Source organism: Lissotriton helveticus, chromosome 12, assembly GCF_964261635.1.
Source record: "Lissotriton helveticus chromosome 12, aLisHel1.1, whole genome shotgun sequence".
NCBI lineage: Eukaryota > Metazoa > Chordata > Amphibia > Caudata > Salamandridae > Lissotriton > Lissotriton helveticus.
Window position 1 is genome coordinate 169,053,210 of NC_136073.1, and position 23,235 is coordinate 169,076,444.

Sequence of the window (23,235 nt, forward strand, 5' to 3'; positions counted from 1 at the left end):
CATATTTAAAGAACTTGAGCCGAACATGGCTGCCTACTAATGGTGGCGGTCCACTGCAGCATAGGGACCCGTGTTATGCTCCTTTACATTAACATTTGCTTGGCTTCTAAATATATAGTTCACCCCCTTAGTAATTCCTGTATGGGCCTTTGGAAAGTCATAGTCAGGCCAGATAAACATATGCCCCCTACCTGTGCTTTAGTGTCCACTTTATCCAGGGATGGCCTGAAAGAGCCGGAAGCTGAACCGCCTTCTGCACCTGAAAGAACCAAAGGCAGAGTTGTGTAAGCAAAACATTAGGAGCACAGAGGACAGACAGATTAGAAATTACCCTTAATAGTTATATGTATAAAATAAAAAGTCAGCCAAAGGTGAGGGGCTTTATGTCTTTTCATACCTTGTGTATTCCCACAACTCCACAGACACCCTGCAGACTCGACCCAGAAGAAATTAGCTGCATAACCCAAACTATCACTTGTTGCATGGTGCCCCTGGACTCTTACTTTCTCTTACCTAGTTTCTGTGTTTGATTTGGATGACATTTTGCGATCGGGAAAACTGTCCAAGGACACCTGCATTCTCTAATTATCATCTGGATGTGGGGCTTGTGGCTAAATTAAGATGTACCCACTGGTTTCTTTCTGGTTGTGGGTTTATGGCTAACTATGTGTATTGTTGTTTTGTTCTGCTTGTTGAAGTAGGGTAATTATAGTTGTGTTATCACTGTTTTTGGTGTTGGTTATGGCTATGAATACTGTGCTTGGTCCTTTGTTCCTGGTGAACTATTGATTTGTTCTGGTTTTAAGGTTAGGTTCTCTTGTCTTTTTATATGTGCTCTTTTAGATGCGCTGTCTGTGCATCAGAGCCGTAGCAGTGCAATTTGCTGGTCGTCCCTCCAGGGCAACTCCTTACGTCCAGGAGGAAATGAGGTGCGGATCTGAGATTACTGCTGTTTCAAGCAGTGGACACGACGCTCGGCTCTCCACAGTCCTCTGGCTTATTGCAGCCTGATTTTTCGTGTGTACAGGGACCCTCATTGTTGCTGCTGGTTACCTGTGAGGAGCTGTGGTAGTGTTGGAGTGTTCCTGCCCGGGGACTTGACAGCAGCTCGCCGGACCCGCTCTGCGGGTCCCGCTTCGTCAGCTGGGGACTCTGTCGGTTTCAGCTCCTGGACTCGTGCTGAAGTACTGTGTTTGGGGAAGGTGAGGGTTGCAAAGGCGACAGGGCTGCAAGCGTGAAAACAGGGACTCCGATTCCCAGGAGTCCCTGCATGACCTTCTCTCACCACCTGGTCCGCTCTCCCTGCCTGTCCGCCCCACCCCCTGACCATGAAGGACTCAATGTTTGCCTTTGCTCGTGACCCCGTGGGACCCTCATTATTATTATATTATTATAATTACACTTAATTAAGCGCACAGCTACCCGGAGGTTTCCCGGCGCTAAAGCAGACAGAAAGTATACGAGGTGAGGGGAGTATCGGATCAGCAGCCTACATATTAAATAACCAGGTCTTAATTCCCTTACGGAAAGTCAGAAAACACATTTCAGAGCGTAAAGATAAGGGTAGGGAGTTCCAAAGAGAGGGCGCTAACAGGGAGAATGACCGACCTCCCATTTTAGCTCTCTTGACACGCGGTACTTTAACTTTATTTTGGGTGGAGGACCTAAGTGTGCGAGAGGGGACATAGTGTTGTACTAGAACAGATAAGTAGTGTGGGGCTTTTCCGGTCAGGATTTTGTGCATAAAACACAAAGCTTTGAATTTAACCCTATTCTCCATACGCAGCCAATGCAGTTCGCGCATGTGAGACGAGGTCGATGTTCTAGCAGGAAGGTTACAAATGAGGCGAACAGCCATATTTTGTACCACCTGGTACTTCCTAGTTACCTCCTTGCAGGCACCCAAGAGTAAGATGTTCCCGTAGTCCAGGCGTGAGATGACAAGAGCCTGGACTACCGTCCTCAGGGTGTCAACAGGCAGCATCCACGTGATTTTCCTTAGCCACCTGATGATGGTAGTACAGGTGGCGGAGACTTTCACGACGTGCTGCCTGAAGGACAATTGATTGTCAAAGAGGATCCCAAGATTACGAGCAGTCGTAGTTGGGGTAGGGAGAGGACCCATCTCTGGTGGCCAATGTTGTGGGCCCCATAGCGAGATGTCTTGGCCAAACAAAAGCAGTTCTGTTTTGTCCCCATTTAGTTTTAATTTGTGATCAAGCATCCATGCAGATATTTGTCGAAGTCCATCTTGGAGAGAAGAAGAAGAAGAATTTTTATTGGTGGAGAGTGAGTAGATGACTTGAGTGTCATCGGCGTAAGAGTAAATCGTGAGACCTGCCTGTTCCGCCAGAAAGGCCAGGGGTCTCACATATAAATTAAAAAAGAGGGGGCTAAGGATAGACCCTTGTGGAACACCGTGTTTAGAGGGGAAGATTGATGAAACAGATGTAGGGGAGAACACTTGAAACGTGCGGTCAGAAAGAAAGTTAGCAATCCAGGCCAGGGCGGCCCCACCGACACCCACAGATTTCAAGGTGGACAACAAGATGGAATGGGAGACGGTGTCAAATGCGGCACTCAAATCAAGTAATATGAGCGCCACTGACTCCCCGTTGTCCACCTTTAGTCTAATGTATTCCGACACACCAAGAAGAGTGGTTTCAGTGGAAAAACCAGCCCTGAACCCGGATTGAGAGCCATGAAGAAAATTAGAAGAGTCAACATGAGAGGTAAGTAGAGAATTGACATGTTTCTCCAAAATTTTGGAAAAACAAGAGAGCAAAGAGATAGGGCGGAAGTTTGATGGGATGTTGGGATCTGCATTGGCCTTTTTTAGTAATGGAACCACCATAGCATGTTTCCATTCATTGGGAACGATAGCTTCATTTAAAGACGCGTTCAGAACCTTCAAGATGATATCAAGTAGAGCTGGATCCAGAGAGCTCAGGACTTGTGGAGGCATTGGGTCAAGGGGGGGAGCCGGATTTAATATCTAGAAGATACTTTTTTAAAAGTAAAGGCGAGATAGGGTCCCAGGCATGCAGAAGGGGAGACGCGGATGTGGAACCAAGGGTAGTATCAAGAACGGGAGAACCTAAGGTTGGATCAGGATTAGCTAACACAGCAGAAGTAGAATTAAAAGTATCATAAATTTTATCAATTTTCTCAACGAAAAAATTGGCCAGAACCTCACATTGGGCAGTGTCCAAACAGGGATATTTAGGTACAGCAGATGCACCTGAAAGCTCTTTAACGATTTTAAACAGAGCCTTAGGTCTATTTTTGCCGTAAGAATAGTAGAATTGGCAAAGTTGGCTCTGGCGGTGTCACAAGACGAATGATAGGCTTTAAGGGCTACCTTATATTTTAATTTCTGGTCAGCATTATACTTGGAACGCCAAATGCGTTCCAATTTTTTACAATTAGATTTTTCTCGACGAAGAACATCAGTAAACCATGGTGCTGGTGGATGATGGATTTGAGTTTTATTTTTTTGAGTTGGAAGACAAAAATCCAAAGCTGTTGTCAACCATCGTCTGATGGTAGGTAGCTCTTTAGTAGTTATACTGGTAAGCATAGGTTTTTTCCTTAGCAAGGATGAAGTTAAGTTTATCAGTATCTAAGTGTTTCCAGTTCCTACTGGCCTTGTGAGGAAGAGCGGGGTTCGAGGGTTTAACCATTGCTGTTTTAATTGAGAAATTAACAGTAAAGTGGTCCGACCAAATAACTGGTGTTGAGGATTGATAGGAGATGCCAGTGAGATTGGAGATAAAGGGGTCTAAAAGATTACCGGCTTTGTGAGTGGGATCAAAATTATGCAAGTGAAGGTCTAAGGCTGCAAGGTCCTGTAAGAGGCGTGTAGAAATAGCACACGACTCAGAATTAAAATGGATATTTAAATCGCCGACAATAATAAAATTAGTAGATTGAACCAAAAGTGGGGCAATGAATTCAGGGAAGGAGGAAGCCCAATTACTAGCAGAACCCGGCGGCCGATAAATCAGCGTGCCAGTTAAGGTAAAGTGAGGAGTGAGTAAGAGTTTAAACAAACCCGCCTCACAATTTGGGAGATCGAGATCTTCCCATTTACAAGAGAATTCTCTCTTGAAAATGATAGCGATTCCCCCTCCATCTTTGAGAACCCGGTTTCGCCCAATGTAGGTGTATTCATCGGGGAGAGCCATGGCGATGTCAGGGCCAGAGCTATCAGTTAACCAGGTTTCAGTGACAAACATGGCAGCTGGGCTGGCTGTCACCAAAAGGTCGAAAATATCTCTCTTATGTTTCGCGAGAGATCGACAATTGATACTGATAAATTTCCAAATTGAGCAGGGTTTAGGCAAAATGAGGGAAGGATTGTGGCTTTGAGATGACATGTTCCAAAAGGTGGAAGACATGCAGTCTAAACTTGAAACGGAAGATTCCAATGAGAGACTGCAATTTGGGCACAAGGTGGGAGCATTGTGACAGTTAAAAATAACATTAGAAGAACAAGGAGGACCCTGCAGCTGCAGTAAAGCAGCCCGGGAGTATGTGACATAATCATGAGCAGAGAGACTAGGCCCTGGGCCCGTGCTGGCGCGGACGGGCGCAGACGGGCTTAACTCTGGCGCAACTCCGGCGCGCCTACGTCGCGCTGCGCTGACGCATAAGGGCCGTCTATATAGGCGGTGACGCCAGTGATGGGAGGAGTTAGGAGGGCGGGATAGGGGGAAGTGATTAAAAAATACAAGTTACCGCTCGCCGCTTGTATTCAGCGGGACGGTCCAAGCGTAAGGCTGTTCGCACTCAGCAGCAGAGATCTTGCAGGTTTAAAAGTAAAAATTAGCACTCAGCGCGCAGTCACCTCTGCCCATTGTTGCAGCTGGTTACCTGTGAGGAGCTGTGGTAGTGTTGGAGTGTTCCTGCCCGGGGACTTGACAGCAGCTCGCCGGACATGCTCCGCGGGTCCCGCTTTGTCAGCTGGGGACTCTGTCGGTTTCAGCTCCTGGACTCGTGCTGAAGTACTGTGTTTGGGGAAGGTGAGGGTTGCAAAGGCGACAGGGCTGCGAGCATGAAAACAGGGACTCCGTTTCCCAGGAGACCCTGCATGACCTTCTCTCACCACCTGGTCCGCTCTCCCTGCCTGGCCGCCCCGCCCCTAATCACTTCCCTCCCTAGATAACAGGCAGATATTCCGCTGCGCTGGAGCGTGCTGGAGCGTCCCGGGAGAAGCCTGGGACAAGGGCGGGACCGTCTGTGGCCGTCAGGGGCTGCAGGAGGCTGGGCTGGGCCCACTCCCTAACATCTATTCTTTGGGGCTATCTTCCACTGTTGCCTATAGTTTGATGTAATCTGGGGTGTCCCAAGTGTTTAGGATGCCCACAGAAATGTCTAACTCTCTACCCTTTAGCGTTGGGGTGTCCATACTTGGCCCCTTAGACAAATATTTTGCAAGGGCAACCAAAGAAATAGATAAAGAACTTTTGCTAGCGGAGAAACGTGCAGAGCGCCGTTTCTCAATAGAACTTCTTAAAAAGAAACCACTGATTACTTCTCAAAGGTCACCCATCACTCAAGAGTCAGGTAATACATGTAGGTTGGAAACTGATGCTGAGCTATTTAGCACCGACCACATTCCTCTTATTTTTCAAGACCATAGCATAATCCCTGCACAATTTGATATCACCAATGATGGTAACCTAAATTGCCCTTCTATTAATTCCAATTGTCTTATAGATCTAAACTCCCCTGTTGGCCTGGATCCTGCTTCGCAACTCCAGTCAACCTTTTCCACCCAACCAATTGACATTGATGCACCTACAGAGTCACTTCCATCAGTTATTGTTAGCAAGACCAAAGACAATTCTAAGAATCCCCGGAGGGTACATTACTCTCCACCAAAGAAAAGAAGGAGAAAAGGCGGGGAACAAAAAGGGGAACATTTTTCGAATATAATCCCTTCTCTGGTAGGCCCCAAAGACAAACCACCTGGCCTTCTAGAGAGGGATGTCTTAATAGGTACCCAAACACCATCTATCCCTAGAGAATTAACTCCATTCACCAAAGAGACAATGGAGACATTTGAACGGCTCCTAAAATCCTATATGCTCCCTCTTATAGAGAGAGTCAGAACCTTAGGGGAAAAAATGGACTGCATCCTGGCAGCCTTTTGCCCAAGTGCAAATCCTGACCCCGAGAAACCCAAAGATCCGCCCCAGTTAAAATGCCAGCCAAGCTCTAAAACTCCAAACATAATTAGATCTCATAAAGAGAAGGAAAAACCAATATCCAATAGTAAAACTGCTCCCCCAAACACTACCAAGCCAAAGGATGTACATGACCCACCTAAAGAGAAGCACGTGACAGCCCCTAAAAAACCACCTCTATCTACTAAAGTTCCAAGTATGATCCCGGGGTCAGTTAAACCACAAAGAGTATATTCAAATCGTAGGAATATAGTGGATTTACCCCCAGAGTCAGCTAATTATGTGATCCTTCTAACAGGTGTCCCAATTATTTCTAAGGGATATACTGAATATAATGATAATCTTAAAAACAAAGTTATTTTCTGGTTGCGTAACAACAGACCCCTCCCCCCTCATCTAAACAGAGATATAATCTCCGTAAAACGATGTCAATGGGTGGGTCCTAGACCCAAAGACATTGAGGGGGATGTTGTGATCGTAAACTTTAAGGACCATAGAGTGGTCACACATATTACCGACTGGTTCCCAGGAAGAAGTGAGGGGGGAATTTCAACTCGCAACTTGAGTTACTTTTATCCCGAGGCTTTGTTTATTCCTCCTAATCACCTCGTAACTCGCAGAAATGTTAATCCCTCAATTTTAGCTAATTGTCCACCACATTTCTCATGCCCAGCCAAAAACCCAAATAACCTTTTCCCTGCTCCCTTATGTCAACGCCCCCCCAGATATTTCCTTCCATCTAATAACTTTCTTAACCCTTCTAAACCTAATGAGTATTGGAACATTCCGTTGTATAACCTATATGAACCCCTTTCGGGATTGGAATCAAACGATTGACTTGTCCTGCCACTTTCTGACACGGAGGTCACTCAAGATCGTTTGGGTGTCTTTGTCACATTAGACAATGTACCAACTAATGTTGAGGCACAGAAAGAAATGGCATGTCAGGTTGGGAATGTGGAGCCAGACTTGCATAGAGGTAATCATGACATAAGCTTGGTAACAGATAAGGCTGTGGTCCAGGATGTAGCGGCATCCCAGGTTGGAAATGGGGAGATTGATATATCTAGAGGGAATCAAGGCAGAAGCATGGCATTTGGGATGGCTGACTGTGGGAATGGTGAAATCAATAACATTCGTCCCCACCTTAGGAGGGACAATGTACTAAAAGAGGCTATTTTTAGCCAGAGAGAGGGTAACCCTTTTCCACCAAGCACAAATGCCTCCGGATGGGTGGAATTGGCCAACCATCCAACATCATTGAAAGTTATTTTATGGAACCTAGCTGGCCTACGTAGTAAACTACAAATTGAGGAATGGCTGGAGCTAGTGAATAACCAGGATATCTTAATCTTTCAGGAGACCTGGGCGATTGACCCTATATTCCACCATGGGTATTTAAATTTTTATAAACCAGCTCGTAGGACAGGAGTGGGTAGACCGTCAGGGGGTCTATGTGTCTGGCTTAGACAGTCATTGGACTATTATATTACTGAGGTGCCCACCACAAATCCTGATATCCTTGTGATCAAGCTTTCAAGACCTGGCTCCCAGGCGATAGTTGTTATAAATGTTTATGTACGGGGAATCCCGGGGGGACGTAGCCCAATTGGTATGTTTAATGATTTAGAGCTCATCCTTAACCAAGTTGGAAGGGAACCCTTTATCATTTTGGCAGGTGACTTAAATTGCACCTTTCAGCCATACTTTGGAAATGAGATGGACTTCCTGGTAGAAGAGGACAAACTTTGGAAGATTCCATCCCTAGAACTAGCATCTATTAAGAAAGGGACAGAAGCAGCTTTCCACTGGATGGGGTTCTGCCTAGAATGGGGACTGAGAGCCGCAAATGGGCGTACCCCTTCAGACAAACACGGGAAGCATACATTTGACAATGGTCATAGGACGAGTAGGATTGATTACATCCTTATTAGGGCTGAGTGCTGGTCCTCTCTGGTAGATATGACAGTGGTGGATCGCCCCGAGAGTGATCATAATCCACTAGCACTCAGACTCGCACTTGTTAGTAACCATCGGAAGGGAGCACCGCACAAATGTGCCACGGCAGATGTGTTTCTGGAGAACGATAGAAGAAGGGTACAGTGGTGTAGGGTTGTGGAGAAGTCCGCCACCCTAAAAATAATCTCAGGGAAAGTTGTGGAGGTAACTCTCGCTATGAAGGATACAACTGACCCTGTTGATATTTGTGGGTTACATGATAACCTTTTTAAATTTCTGAAATCTCTCTTTCTCACTCCTAAAAAACCCGGAAAAAATAACAAATACCATTGGGTGGGGGAAAGTGGTATAATCAACTGTGTCGCCAAGCCCATATAGACCTACTAGCAGCACTTAAGTCATGTGATAGTGCAGCAATACGGAAGAGTAGGCAGGATTATAAAAAGTGCCAGAAGGAGACTAAATCAGCCTGGGACGACAAACATTGGCAGGATCTTTATGAAGCGAGTTTATCCCCCAACCAATCGAGGTTCTGGCATGTTCTCAAGTGGGGGAATTCCTATGACTCTCAACTCCCCTCCAACCATGTAGCGGAAGAAGGATGGGTTGCACATTTTGGGGCACAGTTCAGCAACTCTGGTCCTCTAGTTGCCCCTGTAGCAAGTATGTGTGTAGTAAGTATGTGTGCGGCCCCGCTAAGAACTCCGGGCTTAGTTCCCCTCTTTGATCGTTTAGATGTAGAGCTGGCCTTAAGCATGACCAAAGGGGGGAAAGCTCCCGGCATAGACTGTATTCCCTCAGATCTTTTAAAATGTAATCAAGCAGCATGGGTCCCCTATATATTGAAAGTTGCTAACGCGGTGGCAGATGGAGCCCCGATACCTGACTCATGGCAGGGGGCGGAAATCCTTCCTATATTCAAAAAGGGTGATCGCTCTCAGGCAGCTAACTATCGTCCAATCAGCCTCATTGACGCCATCCAAAAGATCATCTCTCGGATGGTGCTGTTTAAGATCTCAGCTTGGATGGACGAAATGTCAATACTGTCACCCATGCAGGCCGGCTTCAGGCCCTGCGTAAGCACTATAGATCAGATCTTAAGATTTATTCTAATATATTGGAAGGTGGTGGTCTTAAGTGGAGGTGTGATCTATGCGGCCTTCGTGGACTTGAAGTCCGCTTTCGATTTGGTTCCAAGACCCAAATTGTGGGAAGCTCTGATACAAATGGGACTTCCGAAGGACCTGCTGGACATAATTGTAAGACTTCATGATAAGAACTATGCCCAGGTCCGATGGGGTATGCAGGGCCAAGTCACCAAAAAGTTTCCGGTGACACGAGGAGTCTGTCAAGGATGTGTCCTTGCTCCAACCCTTTTTCTTTTATTCATTAATAGAGTGGTTGCATATTTTTTGGATACTCCTACTGATGCGCCTAGCTTGGGTGGTATGAAGTTTCCTCTTCTCATCTTTGCGGATGACACGCTCATACTCTCAAAAACACAAAAGGGGCTTCAACTGGCTCTCAGCAGATTTGTAGAATTCTGTGATGCCAATGACCTGCAGGTCAACACAAGCAAAACCAAGTTTATGGTTTTTACTAAAAACAGACCAAGATCAGGCCAGGTAAGTCTTAATGGTATTAATTTGGAACAGGTAAATGAGATGACCTACCTAGGGGTAGTACTAGACTATAGATTAAGATGGACTGCCCAGATGGATGTTTTATCATTAAAATTCTCTCAGCTGAGTGGGACATTGGTTAAGGAACAGCGATCTTCCCTAACCAAGAGAATAGGCCCAGCGCTCAAAATTTATAACACCAAGATTAGATCGGCCATTGTATATGGAGCAGATCTCTGGGGCTATGTTGATTTGTCCCAACTTGAGAAAATCCAAAACAAGTTTTTACGAAACTTGGTGGGTCTTCCACAATCGACCTCTATGCTTCCCTTATTGATGGACCTGGGCTGCAAACCAATAAAGGAATTGGCAAAACTGAGAATTATTTCACTTTGGAGGAGAATCTGGGTAACCCCTGAATTGGCCACATTTGCTGCGGGACTAGAAGATCTTAGACGTATAGTGGGCTGTGGAAATCTTCCTTGGTTTAAAGCTTTAAAATCTATTCTGTCAGATATGGGCCTCATTCAGCTATGGTCCGACCCTAGGACTAGTGTGTTTCCATCAAAAAAAGACCTCAAGGATCAGTTTTGGGCTGTATATAGAAACAAGCTGATTATGGAACATAGCTCGCTAACCCTTTCTGGTAGGTTTTTGAATCACAAGGTGGACCCAGCCCTGGAAAGTTACTGGGACGCAATAACAAAGAGTATTGATAGAAAACTTTTTCACCAATTTAGAATAGGAACGCTACCCTTGAGATCGTTCACACATAAATGGAAGGGTGGGACGGGGAACTCGTGTCCATGGTGTAAAGAACAGGAGGAAACTGTGGGTCACCTCTTTTTTGTTTGTCCTGCTTATGCCGCCCCACGGGAAAAATGGCTGAAACCAATCTGTCGAAACCTTAATACTAGAGGGGCCAATGAGGCCCTAAGGTTGCTAGGGACGTTAACATCACTCCCAGTGGCCATATCAGTTGCAAAATTTTTAGGTTGGTCTTGGATCATTAGAGTAAGAAATCCACAGTGATAGTTTATTCCTGAATAAACCTTGAGCGAGGACATTTGTACGTCTTTTTGACAAATATTTAATCAGATTTTTAAGATGTAACTTTTGTATTATATAAACTATGTATCATGTTGTCTTTTTAAAGTTTTAATTGTATTTTCTGTGATGTCTTTTATGGTTAATTTTACCGAAATAAAGACGTATGAAACTGTGCTCTTTTACTTGCTTAGTTCTCAGTATTACAATTGGGGGTGGGGTCGCACACTACTCACACACCAGCGGGATCGCCCCTAAGGACTGTGGTAAGTGTAGTTCGTGTTCCGCGATGCATCTTCTTTCGATTCTCTGCTATCTTCGCCATCCCTGGACACGTGTTTCGGGGTATTTACCCCTCATCAGCAGGGATTAGGCCATGTTCTGGGGTTGCAGGTGGCTGCCAAATATTGCCAGGTTTAGTACCACTCAGGCGCGCAGGTGCGGGGTCCCAGGCTCGTCAGCCAACTGCTCGAGGGAGCTTTAACATTACAATTGGGGGTGGGGTCGCACACTACTTACACACCAGCGGGATCGCCCCTAAGGACTGTGGTAAGTGTAGTTCGTGTTCCGGGATGCATCTTCTTTCGATTCTCTGCTATCTTCGCCATCCCTGGACACGTGTTTCGGGGTATTTACCCCTCATCAGCAGGGATTAGGCCATGTTCTGGGGTTGCCGGTGGCTGCCAAATATTGCCAGGTTTAGTACCACTCAGGCGCGCAGGTGCGGGGTCCCAGGCTCGTCAGCCAACTGCTCGAGGGAGCTTTAACATTACAATTGGGGGTGGGGTTGCACACTACTCACACACCAGCGGGATCGCCCCTAAGGACTGTGGTAAGTGTAGTTCGTGTTCCGCGATGCATCTTCTTTCGATTCTCTGCTATTTTCGCCATCCCTGGACACGTGTTTCGGGGTATTTACCCTTCATCAGCAGGGATTAGGCCATGTTCTGGGGTTGCCGGTGGCTGCCAAATATTGCCAGGTTTAGTACCACTCAGGCGCGCAGGTGCGGGGTCCCAGGCTCGTCAGCCAACTGCTCAAGGGAGCTTTACCATTACAATTGGGGGTGGGGTCGCACACTACTCACACACCAGCGGGATCGCCCCTAAGGACTGTGGTAAGTGTAGTTCGTGTTCCGCGATGCATCTTCTTTCGATTCTCTGCTATCTTCGCCATCCCTGGACACGTGTTTTGGGGTATTTACCCCTCATCAGCAGGGATTAGGCCATGTTCTGGGGTTGCCGGTGGCTGCCAAATATTGCCAGGTTTAGTACCACTCAGGCACGCAGGTGCGGGCTCCCAGGCTCGTCAGCCAACTGCTCGAGGGAGCTTTAACGTTACAATTGGGGGTGGGGTCGCACACTACTCACACACCAGCGGGATCACCCCTAAGGACTGTGGTAAGTGTAGTTCGTGTTCCGCGATGCATCTTCTTTCGATTCTCTGCTATCTTCGCCATCCCTGGACACATGTTTCGGGGTATTTACCCCTCATCAGCAGGGATTAGGCCATGTTCTGGGGTTGCCGGTGGCTGCCAAATATTGCCAGGTTTAGTACCACTCAGGCGCGCAGGTGCGGGGTCCCAGGCTCGTCAGCCAACTGCTCGAGGGAGCTTTAACATTACAATTGGGGGTGGGGTCACACACTACTCACACACCAGCGGGATCGCCCCTAAAGACTGTGGTAAGTGTAGTTCGTGTTCCGCGATGCATCTTCTTTCGATTCTCTGCTATCTTCGCCATCCCTGGACACGTGTTTCAGGGTATTTACCCCTCATCAGCAGGGATTAGGCCATGTTCTGGGGTTGCCGGTGGCTGCCAAATATTGCCAGGTTTAGTACCACTCAGGCGCGCAGGTGCGGGGTCCCAGGCTCCTCAGCCAACTGAGAATTATTTCACTTTGGAGGAGAATCTGGGTAACCCCTGAATTGGCCACATTTGCTGCGGGACTAGAAGATCTTAGACGTATAGTGGGCTGTGGAAATCTTCCTTGGTTTAAAGCTTTAAAATCTATTCTGTCAGATATGGGCCTCATTCAGCTATGGTCCGACCCTAGCTGATTTGCGCTCGCAAAGGGCCAGATTCTGAGAATCTGGCCCTTTGCGAGTGCGATTTTAGCATTTGGGATTCATCATCCCAAATGCAAAAATCGGTAATTGCTAATTCGCTAAATTGCGAGGAATTACATTTAAGGAATCTCTATTTGAGATTCCTTAAATGCAATTCATGAAGCATTTTAAAATTGCGGAAATGCAATTTTGGGCCGCTATTTACCGAGAGGTCAGACCTCTCGGTAAATAGCAAAAACTTAGAAAAATGCTTTTAAAAGCATTTTTCTAAGTTGCATGTTGCACACACACATGTCCCTTGGACATGTGTGTGCGCAACACCTGTTTCAATTTACATTTCAGGGGTGCCACAGGGTGTCCTTTGGACACCCCTGGCACCCTTTCAATCGCTATCTTATTTGCGAGTAGCAAATTGCTACTCGCAAATAAGGAATACTCCCCATTCATTCCTATGGGCCTTTTGGCCCATAGGAATGAATGGGGAGTTATTCCTTATTTGCGATTAGCAATTTGCTACTCGCAAATAAGGAACATGTAGGAATCGCAATATTTTTTGCAATTCCTACATGAATCCCGTTTTGCAAGTCCTTAATAGCGATTCCTTATGAATCGCTATTAAAGACTCGCAAAACTGGTCTTTGATGAATCAGGCTGCAAGTCTTTAAGTGGGATCTTTGCACTGTAGCATTTTTCACCTTGGAAATACATCATCCAGTCTCATGATATCTCATCAGTTTAATATAATTGTTTTCCTCTCTGTTATATCAGTACTGATGTGGAGATCTGAAAGCTTAGGGAAGTACTCCACAGCATATCACTAGGTGTGTTATAATGTTAGAGCTATAATACTGTATATTAAGCTTGTGAAGCCACAATGTACTTTGTAAGACGTAATAGACTGATGGACTCGAAGTAAGGAATAATATGTGATACAAATCCTCATGGCATAAGTGAGCCTCTTAAGCACCTCTTCATCTATATGTACAGGAGGCCAGATTTCAGGACACCCCCTCACTATGTAACTCATAGCCATTTGATGTCTTGTATGTAAATGTACCTAATGAGGATAGCCTCAAGGTCTAGCGGGGCTCCGATTGTCCTAGAACTACAGTGCATGGCTCAGGAAAAGTGGAAAGGGTAAATCGGGAGGAGAATCTGCTAGTAGAAGTTGCTCCATTGAGTCCGTTTGCAGAGTAAATCTTTCTGAAATATTCTCCAATGGGGTCAGCATTTGTTTCACAAAATGGAGGGGATTTGCATTACCACCCAACTATAAATCTGCCGCAAAGACTGAAGCACACAAGTTGGGGCTCCTTTGCTATCAGTGTAAGTTGGGGCTCTTACAGTACTCGCTTTGCTATCAGTGTAAGTTGGGGCTCTTACAGTACTCGCTTTGCTATCAGTGTAGTAATGCTAATGCTGCTTGATATTGTCTTTGTACTCTTTATTGTTTCTTTAAGTGCTGTCAGTCACTTGCTTCTTTCGCCATAACCTCAACTAAATATGAGATAAAAGGTTCATCAGTCACAGAAGTTGAAAATTCAGGGGTGTAGCTTGGTCAGTCAGACACGGGGTGAGTTTCAGAATTTCCAACACTCACGCTGGCTTGTCATGATAATCATTGCATGACAAACAGTGCATGAGGAGGGCTTGATAGGAGGTGGAAAGTAAAAGGAGTGTGAATTGTGAGAGGTGCATAAAACACAATGGGATATATTTACTAGGATATGGTGCAGCTTGGTGCTGCGAGCAATATTCCAGCACCAAGCTACATCTTTTAAAAACACAGGGATGCGCCGTATTTACAATAATACAGCGCATCCCTGTGAATTCCCTTGTGCTGCACTAAGAAAAGCTGCCTAGCGCCAACACAGATACCCTTGCGACATAGTGCAAGGGTGCCTGCATTGCAGGGATGATTGTTTATGTCCAGGAAGGTGTCTCTTCCTGCACATAAACAATCAATTATGAGGATTTGCTACTTCTATGTGTGCTGCATTCTGCTGAACACATAGTAGTATCAAATTGCAATTATTTAATGATTGTTTTTGTGTGGGAAGGGACGCCTTCCTGCACATGAACAATCAGTAATGGTGTTTATGTGTGCTGCACAATGCAGCACATATAAAAATAGCAAACAAGGAGGAGAAGTAAAAGTTATTCTCCTTATTGAGCCAAACTAATGCCAACTATTCAGTGGTGTCAGTTTTAGGCACTGCCTCAGATTTATAGATCCTTGTAAATCTGGGGCAGTGTCAAAAAGCAATGGGTGTTGTGGTGGAACGCCTACAGCATCATCCATTGCATGCCCCTTTCACGCAGAAAACTGCTTGAGAGTGTTCCATATTCACAAAGCAGCGTTAACCCAGGAAAAGTGGCTTAAAGCCGCTTTGTAAATATGGTTCAGCGCGTTCGCCACTGAAACGTCGGAAAAAGGGATGTTCAGGAGGCGCAATCCCTTGTAAATATGCCCCTGTATTTTGCAAAATAACTATGTATTGAGACCTTCAGAACAGAGACGAGAGTATATGTGTCTGTGTTTTCATCTGAGTATTTTAAAAATCTCGAGTGATATCCGACAGACACCTTGTCATACCCGACTGAAAACTCCTGTATCCAACTATTTATTATATAGTACATTTATCAGGGGGGTGTAACACCCCAAACACACTCCCCCTCCCCCCGAAGCTACGCCCCTGTGAAAGGTTAGAGGTAGAGGTTCTTACCGTCCGAGTTAAGGGCGGCTCGATTTCGAACTGTGAAGCCTTCACTGGACCCTGACTCCCACTCGTCCTCATACCATTTCTGCTCCTTGTCTATCATCCTGAAAAACAAGCATTCATAGCATGAGTGATCCTGTCAGGTGCTGCAGATGAAGATTCCTGGAGGTTGCCTCTTCTTTGGATCCACAGCCCTCCCTTTTGCTTTTTGAAAAGATTTGTTCTGACTGCGTCTGGCTTTATTTTCTATCACTTGGCAGTGCCCGTATGACCATGCTACCACAGCAAGCTGCAAGACACTGATATAACATTCACAAAACACATGACATACTTTTATGTTACTTTGGTTGAGGATATATTTTGCAACTCTTTTGCTATTACCTCATGGGGTGAGTTGGGTATTTCCTTCATACTTTTCATGTGTTTCTCAAATTTTAATTTATAATTATACAGGTTTTCCGTCTCGTCCTTTATTTTGGGAACAGAACTCTTGACTTCTAATTAATATCTAATTTGCTATTCTACTTACTAACAAAGCACATGTCTCTTTTCTACCTGTTCATCTCCTAGATTTCTTTCAGTTCAGATAAGCCCTTCTCTCATAGCTAAGCTTAGCCCCCATCTGACAGTTCATGCCTGACTTCTGATGGCTTGAGGTTTTTGCATCTGGAGTTCCTTACAAAAGACTTGTTACAGCTGGGGCATGAGCTAGCTTTCATTTGTCTGTGCCTAAAGGGCTGCCCTGTGTTCTTTAGTTATCTGTTCCATCTGCTCGACAGGCATCCACCACTCATAAACAGCCTCAGCTTTTGGGCTTCCACCTCGTTGGTTCAGTTTTTTTGTGCTTTATCTGTTACAACATCAGTGTATGTTTGGAGGTTTCTTTGGTCAGAGAGCATTTGAGTTCTCCCACTTACCTAATTTATAAGTACCTGGATTGCCAAATGGTGCTAGAAACCCTTAGGTAAGCATGGGTGGATATGGTCCACACCTTCTCTACTCCCTGACCATTAATCAGCACTTTGCCCCAACATTTTCACGGTCCTATAGTGTTGCAACACTGCCTTGTAACCCCTTTCTCCCAATTCATATTGCCACATATCTGCATGGCATCTGTTCACTCCATGTTTCTAGTTTTCCACCTCTCTGTCACCAATCCTCGCCCCAATATTTACTATCTCCAATATCCAGCCGCAGGTAAGAGCAGTGGGGCCTGGTGGAGGGATTTCAAGAGAAATTTAGATAATTTATTAATTTTCCAACTTAGTCGTCTGTCGAAATCCCTCCCCGTCCACCCACCCAGGCCCACAGGCCTGCCACTCTTACCTGCACGGGCCGCCGCTGGCAATATCTCACAAGCATTTTATGCAACCTGGTCTCCACTTCCTCATTGTCAATATCTCTCCTCCCCATTATTGAATCCCTTCCCTGTTAGCACTCTGCCCATTTTTTCCTGAACGATTGGGACCCAATATGTGACCTGTCCAACAGTTTGATACCACCAAATATACAGTCTGAAGTCAAGAAAAGGTAATCTGTATTGTCTCCACTTCTATTTGTAGGCCAATGAATTGTTTCTTAAAAAGAATCCTGACACTTGAGCTAGAAAAACAAGACATACATTGAAGCAAAGAGCATCACTTACTTCTCCTTAAAAGGATCCCTTTTCTTGCGGCACACCAGAACGATGAGACCGACAATCAAGGCCAATAGCGCAGCCAATGCCAACGGCACACCAACATAGACACCGATTTTGCTGACTACTGTTTGACATCTGTCCCCATAGTACCAATAGTAGTCTGAAAACTCGCAGCTGCAGGGAAAAAACAATGAAACTGTGAATTACGACAACAAAAAATGACGAGCAAACTCCAACAAATTTTTGCCAACAGGAAAAGAATCTGAGCCAATTCCTGCAACTATAATTGTATCACACTTACAACATCACTCTAAGGAACGGCAATTCCTGGTTCATGCTTGTTGACCTGTCCTATCTACAGCCACTTTCGTCTAAACCTCCATTTTAGGACAGAGCAGGCATGGTGCTGCCCATTACTTTGCCCCTTGTACTTTGTATGACTTTTACTTCCACGTCATATTTAAGTTGTCTCCATTTAGTGAGTTACACCATCACTTTGCCCAAGGCATTAGAAGAACAACTTTTGAGCTTACGTATAATTTGGTAGTAGGGTGAGTAGTAAATAATTCACTTTAATGCACTTTAATTAAACTATGGTTAGAATTGGGGATGGTAGTTGAGCTGTAATTGATTGAAAACAATAACATTAATTAATAGTTAGTGTTACAATATATACTTAGGTTGAATATGTTCAATTTTAAATATTTCATTAACATTTAAAGTTATGGTTAAGTGGGTGAGGGCTGGGTGAGCTTGTGTTAGTATTAACACAATTGAATAAAATGATATTAAAACATACTTGATCAAATATAAGGCTGGGGTCCGTAAGAGAGTGGAAACAGACTGATACATTGCTTGAATACAATTCAATTTGCATAGTGCGTTACTCCAAGGAAGACCTGGTCAACCTGAAACATTGGTCCCTTGGAACCGCCCTTACGGTTTCAGTTGGTAAGTTGCTGCTTGCTGAGATTCTCCTCCTGGTAGATCCTCCTCAGGCGTGCTTAGAGAGGTGCTTAGAGACCCCTTTGGTCCTGAAGGTTGCTTTACTAAAATACTAGGGGCCTTATTTATGAAGGTCTTGCGCCACCGGTGCGTCACTTTTAAAATGGGAAATAGTGACGTACCAGTGGTGCAAGGCCTTCATAAATGAGGCCCTAGGTCTGTTACCAAGCACAACCTTGAAATTTTAACTCTTTTACAGGAGACGGAGTTGGACATTCTAGCTCTGTCAGAGACCTGACCTGACGAGGCATCTGGGCCTGACTTAGCGGCCACTCTCCCTCCTGAAGTCACCGCTTGGACTTACAACCGCTAAGGCTACGAAAGAGGGGGAGGGGTCGCGCTCTTTAGCCGTAGGACTCCTGCTTCAGAGAGAATAGTGGAGGAAAGCCTAGATGGGGCAGATGTCCTGGGGATAAAATGCGGGGTTACTGCCTTATGTTTGATAGTGGTGTACTACCCCCTGACCCTCCCCCCTTTTCGACGATCTGTTTTTTGAAGTTATGAGCGATCTTCGCTCGAGATATTTACACATTTTGGTCCTTGGTGACTTTCATTACCATTGTGAGCTGACCCAGAGAGATGGCGCGGCCTGCAAGTTTGACGATGCTATGACAACACTAGGGCTACGTCAAATTGTGGAGTCCCCCACCCATGAGAAGGGTCACACCTTGGACCTCATCTGGACCACGTCCACTTTCGTCTTAAGCAGGTGGCGGCGAAGTGGAAGGTTCTATGGAACTGGCGTAAATTAGAGGCCACTAACTTGAGGAATGCTCTGAGTAGGTCATCTGTACCTAGATCGATGTCCATGGACCCAGATTTAGAATTTGAAGCACTATCATGTCGATTAAGGTCAGCCATTGACGAAGTCACCCCCATACAGAGGATGAGGATCATGCATGGCGCTACAGGGGCCCCTTGGTATACGCATGAGCTAAGAGGGGAAAAGCAAGCCCTGCATCTAGACGAGCATTCATGGAAGAAATCTCTTGACCCGGAAGCCAAGGATAGTTTTAAAGTTAAATTGGCCCATTATAAGGCCTCTCTTATTAGAACTAAGTCTGCCCACTATGAAGCCAGGATTAGTGAGGCAAGTGATAATCGCACTCAGAGAGCTGAGTCGGACAATGGAGCAAAAACCAGTCACCAACCAAGTTGACTGTGATAACATACAGAGCTTCTTTCTAACCAAAGTGGAAGACATTGTTACAGCTATTAAAAATATGCATATCACTCCCTGCCGATTCTTGGTGGAGGAGGAGCCCCCTAATTCTCTAGGCTTCTTTTTGTCTCAGTTTCCTGCACTCGAACCAGATGATCTAGCCCGTCTAGTGGCCAAAGTGAAATCTGGGTCACCTGAGGACCTGTGCCCTCCAAAGGTGTTCAAAAAGACCATTCCCTTGGTTGAGGCTGAGGTGCTGTCTGTCCTGAATCTATCTCTGACTTCAGGAACAGTGCCCCAGAAATTCAAGGAAGCTATAGTACTTGCTCTGCTGAAGAAAGCTGGGGCAGACATTAGGAATTTGAAAAACTATCGCCCCATCTCCCAACTTCCATTTCTGGCCAAGGTACTCGAACAGCATGTTCTGAGATCCCTTGCGTCATACAAGGAACAACATCACCTGCTGCATTATCGGCAAGCTGGGTTCCGCACGCATAACAGTACAGAGTTGGTCATGCTTTCAGTCTTGGATGATCTATGACTGGCAGCAGACAAGAAGAGCCACTCTGCCTTAATCCTACTTGATCTCTCAGCCGCCTTTGACACGGTGAATCATGGGCAGTTACTAGCACGTTTGCGGCGGCTGGAAATCACTGGGACGGCCCTTCAGTGGTTTACCTCATTGTTGGTGGATCGCTTGCAGAAGGTCCAATTAGGAGACCTCATGTCTAAGCAGGGCAACCTTTGCTGGGGGGTTCCGCAGGGCTTGGCATTGTCGCCTCTGCTTTTTAACATCTATCTCCAACCTCTGATAGAGGCTCTGGCAAAGGCAGACTGCCAGGTGTTTAACTACGCGGACGATACCCAGTTAATAGTCCGCGTCGACAACTCCTGTGACTCACAGCAGAATGTCCAGAACATTCTTTGGTTCACCATGAATTGGATGACCTCCAATTCATTAAAGGTGAACACTGATAAGACTGAGGTTTTGGTACTCTCCCCAGTCTCTTCCCCATGGTCCAGCCTTTTTTGTCCCCAAGAGCTTAGTACAACTCCATCGCCAGTACCAATGGATGGTGAAAAGCTTGGGTATCAGACTGGACACCGGATTGACCATGAAGACCCAGGTGTCTGCTGTTGTGGGGAGCTGTATTGGGTTGCTACGCCAACTCCGGAAACTATCGAGCCCTGCTGTCTTACACCACTACGCAGGCGGTGGTGACTGCTTTAATACTATCTCGTTTAGACTACTGCAATGCAGTCTATATCGGCCTTCCCGGTACTCTTCTGAGGAAACTCCAGGTGGTCATGAATGACGCAGCTAGGATAATATTTAAACTGCCCCGTAGAACACATGCTACCCCCTTGCTGCATCAATTGCACTGATTGCCTATTAAGCAAAGGGTAAGCTTCAAGGGCTTGTGGATTGCACATAAATCCTTGTTTGGTGAAGCCCTCAAATATATCAAGGACTGTTTGAAGCCATATGCAATGGCCCGCCAGCTTCGTTCATCACAGGCCAGTCTCCTTGCCTGCCCTCGTGTCAGCTTGGTGACATTTGGAGGTAGGAACTTTTTGGTCTGTGTCCCCCAGATGCGGAATAAGCTACCAGAAGACATTCGCAAGGAAGAGAGATTGCTCACATTTCGGAAAAGGATCAAGACGTTATTGTTCATGGAGGCGTTTGATCAGGCTTATTAGGATTGATGCACAACGGAATTCGGACTGTCGTTCTATGATGTAGCGCTTAGAGACCTTTGGTGAATAGCGCTTTATAAATGTAGTTAAATTAAATTTAATTTCATATATTAATAGGGTACGACTTACTTTAACACAATATAAAAATGCCATTTGAAGTTTATTTAATAAACAGAAATAAATATAGGTTATGCCTAGCATTGGTATTACACATTGCTATTATTTATTTAATTTAAATAAATAGATGACAAATAGTTTTAGGGTTAAAGTTAGTGTTAATTGATCATGTTTAAAATCATTGATTTTAATTTGGTGATGAGTTATGGTTAGTGCCAGAGTAAGATGATTGATTCAGTGTTAGATTAGGATAAGAGGTAGTAATAATGCATTGTGAACTATTTAATTATAACATGATATAAGATTAAGAAAACTGTTTGCTTTTGAGGCCAGATGTACTAAGCATATTTATAATTGTAAGCGATCTGATTCAGAGTTTGGGATCATGCATTTGCTTTTTCAGTTGTACTTATCCCATTTTTAGTGTCATAAACCATTTTCTGACTCATAAATTGGGATTGAATATAAATACTGAATCGGTATGCTATGTATCACTGTTTTTCACTCAAAATCTGGTCACAAAACATTGAAAGGTTGCCGAGACCTGAAAGGAGGTGCTAACTCATTCTCAAAAAGAAAGGTGTCCCCCTTGGCGCCCCTTCCCCTTTGTGAATTTAAAATAAGTTTGCTGAGTAATAGGCAGTGGTCCACAGGACCAAAACCAACACTCAAATAAAGAAAAAAACTTTTCAATTATGGAAAATGGGCTACCTGTAGAAACAAAATGTTTGCTTTATTTAAATGCAATTACCAGCATGGTGACCTGCTAACTCCATTAGGCCACCAACCCGGTGATGGCCTCCAATTATAGTGAGTCACAATTTGTAATGTACCTCATTAATATTCATGAGATAGGTCAGATTGTGACCCGCTGCAATTTGGAATTTTACGACCCTACCTATTAGTACACAGGTTGTTTCATAACATTCTTTACTGGTCATAAATAGACTGGTCGCAATTTGGGGCAGTATTTTTTGACCAGTTATTTGTATACCCCGCCTTAGGTAAGGGGAGAAACTGAAGGTAAGATTAAGTAAAAGAGACAAAGAAAATCTTATAGTCTATAACTCTCTGTAGGAAGGTCAGAGAAGGACTGCAACAATGTTCAGACAACCCTCCTCTCATAATTCCGAGGGTCCTTCCAATGTGCAGGGAAACAAAGTATTAGGAGTATTTTAGATGTGCAAGGGGAAATTAGAACATTGGAATGTTGAGAGCTCCAATGAATAAAATGCAGTAGCTTCGAGCTTATAATGGTTGGTAAAAGCCCGGAGATCCAACATTCTAATGTCTGTCTTTCATTGTATCCCTTTTTAATTTAGAACATCCTAACCTTAGTGGGTAGAATGTTCTAAGAGCCTTATAGCCTTCTGTCTCAGACTATATCAGTTGTTAATGGCCCTATTCCTTGTTATAGGCCCTCTCCTGAGGCTCAAGCCTATAATTCAGATCCAGGGCCTTTAACAACCGATTTAGCCCACGTGTGCTATAAGGCTATATTAGAACATTAGAATGTTGAGCACTCCTTTGCAGACAATGGAGTGTTTCAGGCATCTACAGGCCGGTATAAACCTGCAACGCAACTTTCAAATGTTTTCTTTTCATTCACAGCTGCTGCGAACAAAGACCTCTCGGATCCCAAGGGGATTTAAATCTCATTGTGCTCTGAGAGGCCTTTGTTTTATTTGTTAGAACATTCTGCCCTCTAGTGGCAGAATGTTCTAATGGCCTTATAACCCTCCGGAGCTGGGCTATATATACCGGCCAATAAAGTCCCGGTCCCTTGTTAAAGGCCTCGCCTATGGCTCAAGCCTTTAACGCTGGAGCAGGCCTTTGATAGCCGGTATATCAGCTATGGCGGCATATAAAGCTATGATAGAAATGTATTGCTTTAATCCTCAGCCTGGTAATAGGGCATATCATCACATTCAGGCTGTGAATTTAGTTAGTAGCATCTCAGTGACAAAGACAGCATTTGCTGGGGAACTGAAGAAGCATGAACATCAATT

At 45.0% G+C, this 23,235-nt stretch overlaps 1 protein-coding gene across 1 annotated transcript in view; it reads right to left on the reverse strand.

Moving 5' to 3' along the window:
• LOC144797994 (uncharacterized) overlaps nt 1–23,235 on the reverse strand; it is a 106,767-nt gene that overhangs the window by 17,121 nt on the left and 66,411 nt on the right. Inside the window, exons 10-12 of the mRNA XM_078668790.1 lie at nt 17,251–17,418; nt 15,612–15,709; nt 192–259 (exon numbers count right to left, since the gene is read on the reverse strand). Coding sequence (XP_078524916.1) covers nt 192–259; nt 15,612–15,709; nt 17,251–17,418 — 334 coding nt within the window. The remainder of the gene's footprint in view (nt 1–191; nt 260–15,611; nt 15,710–17,250; nt 17,419–23,235) is intronic.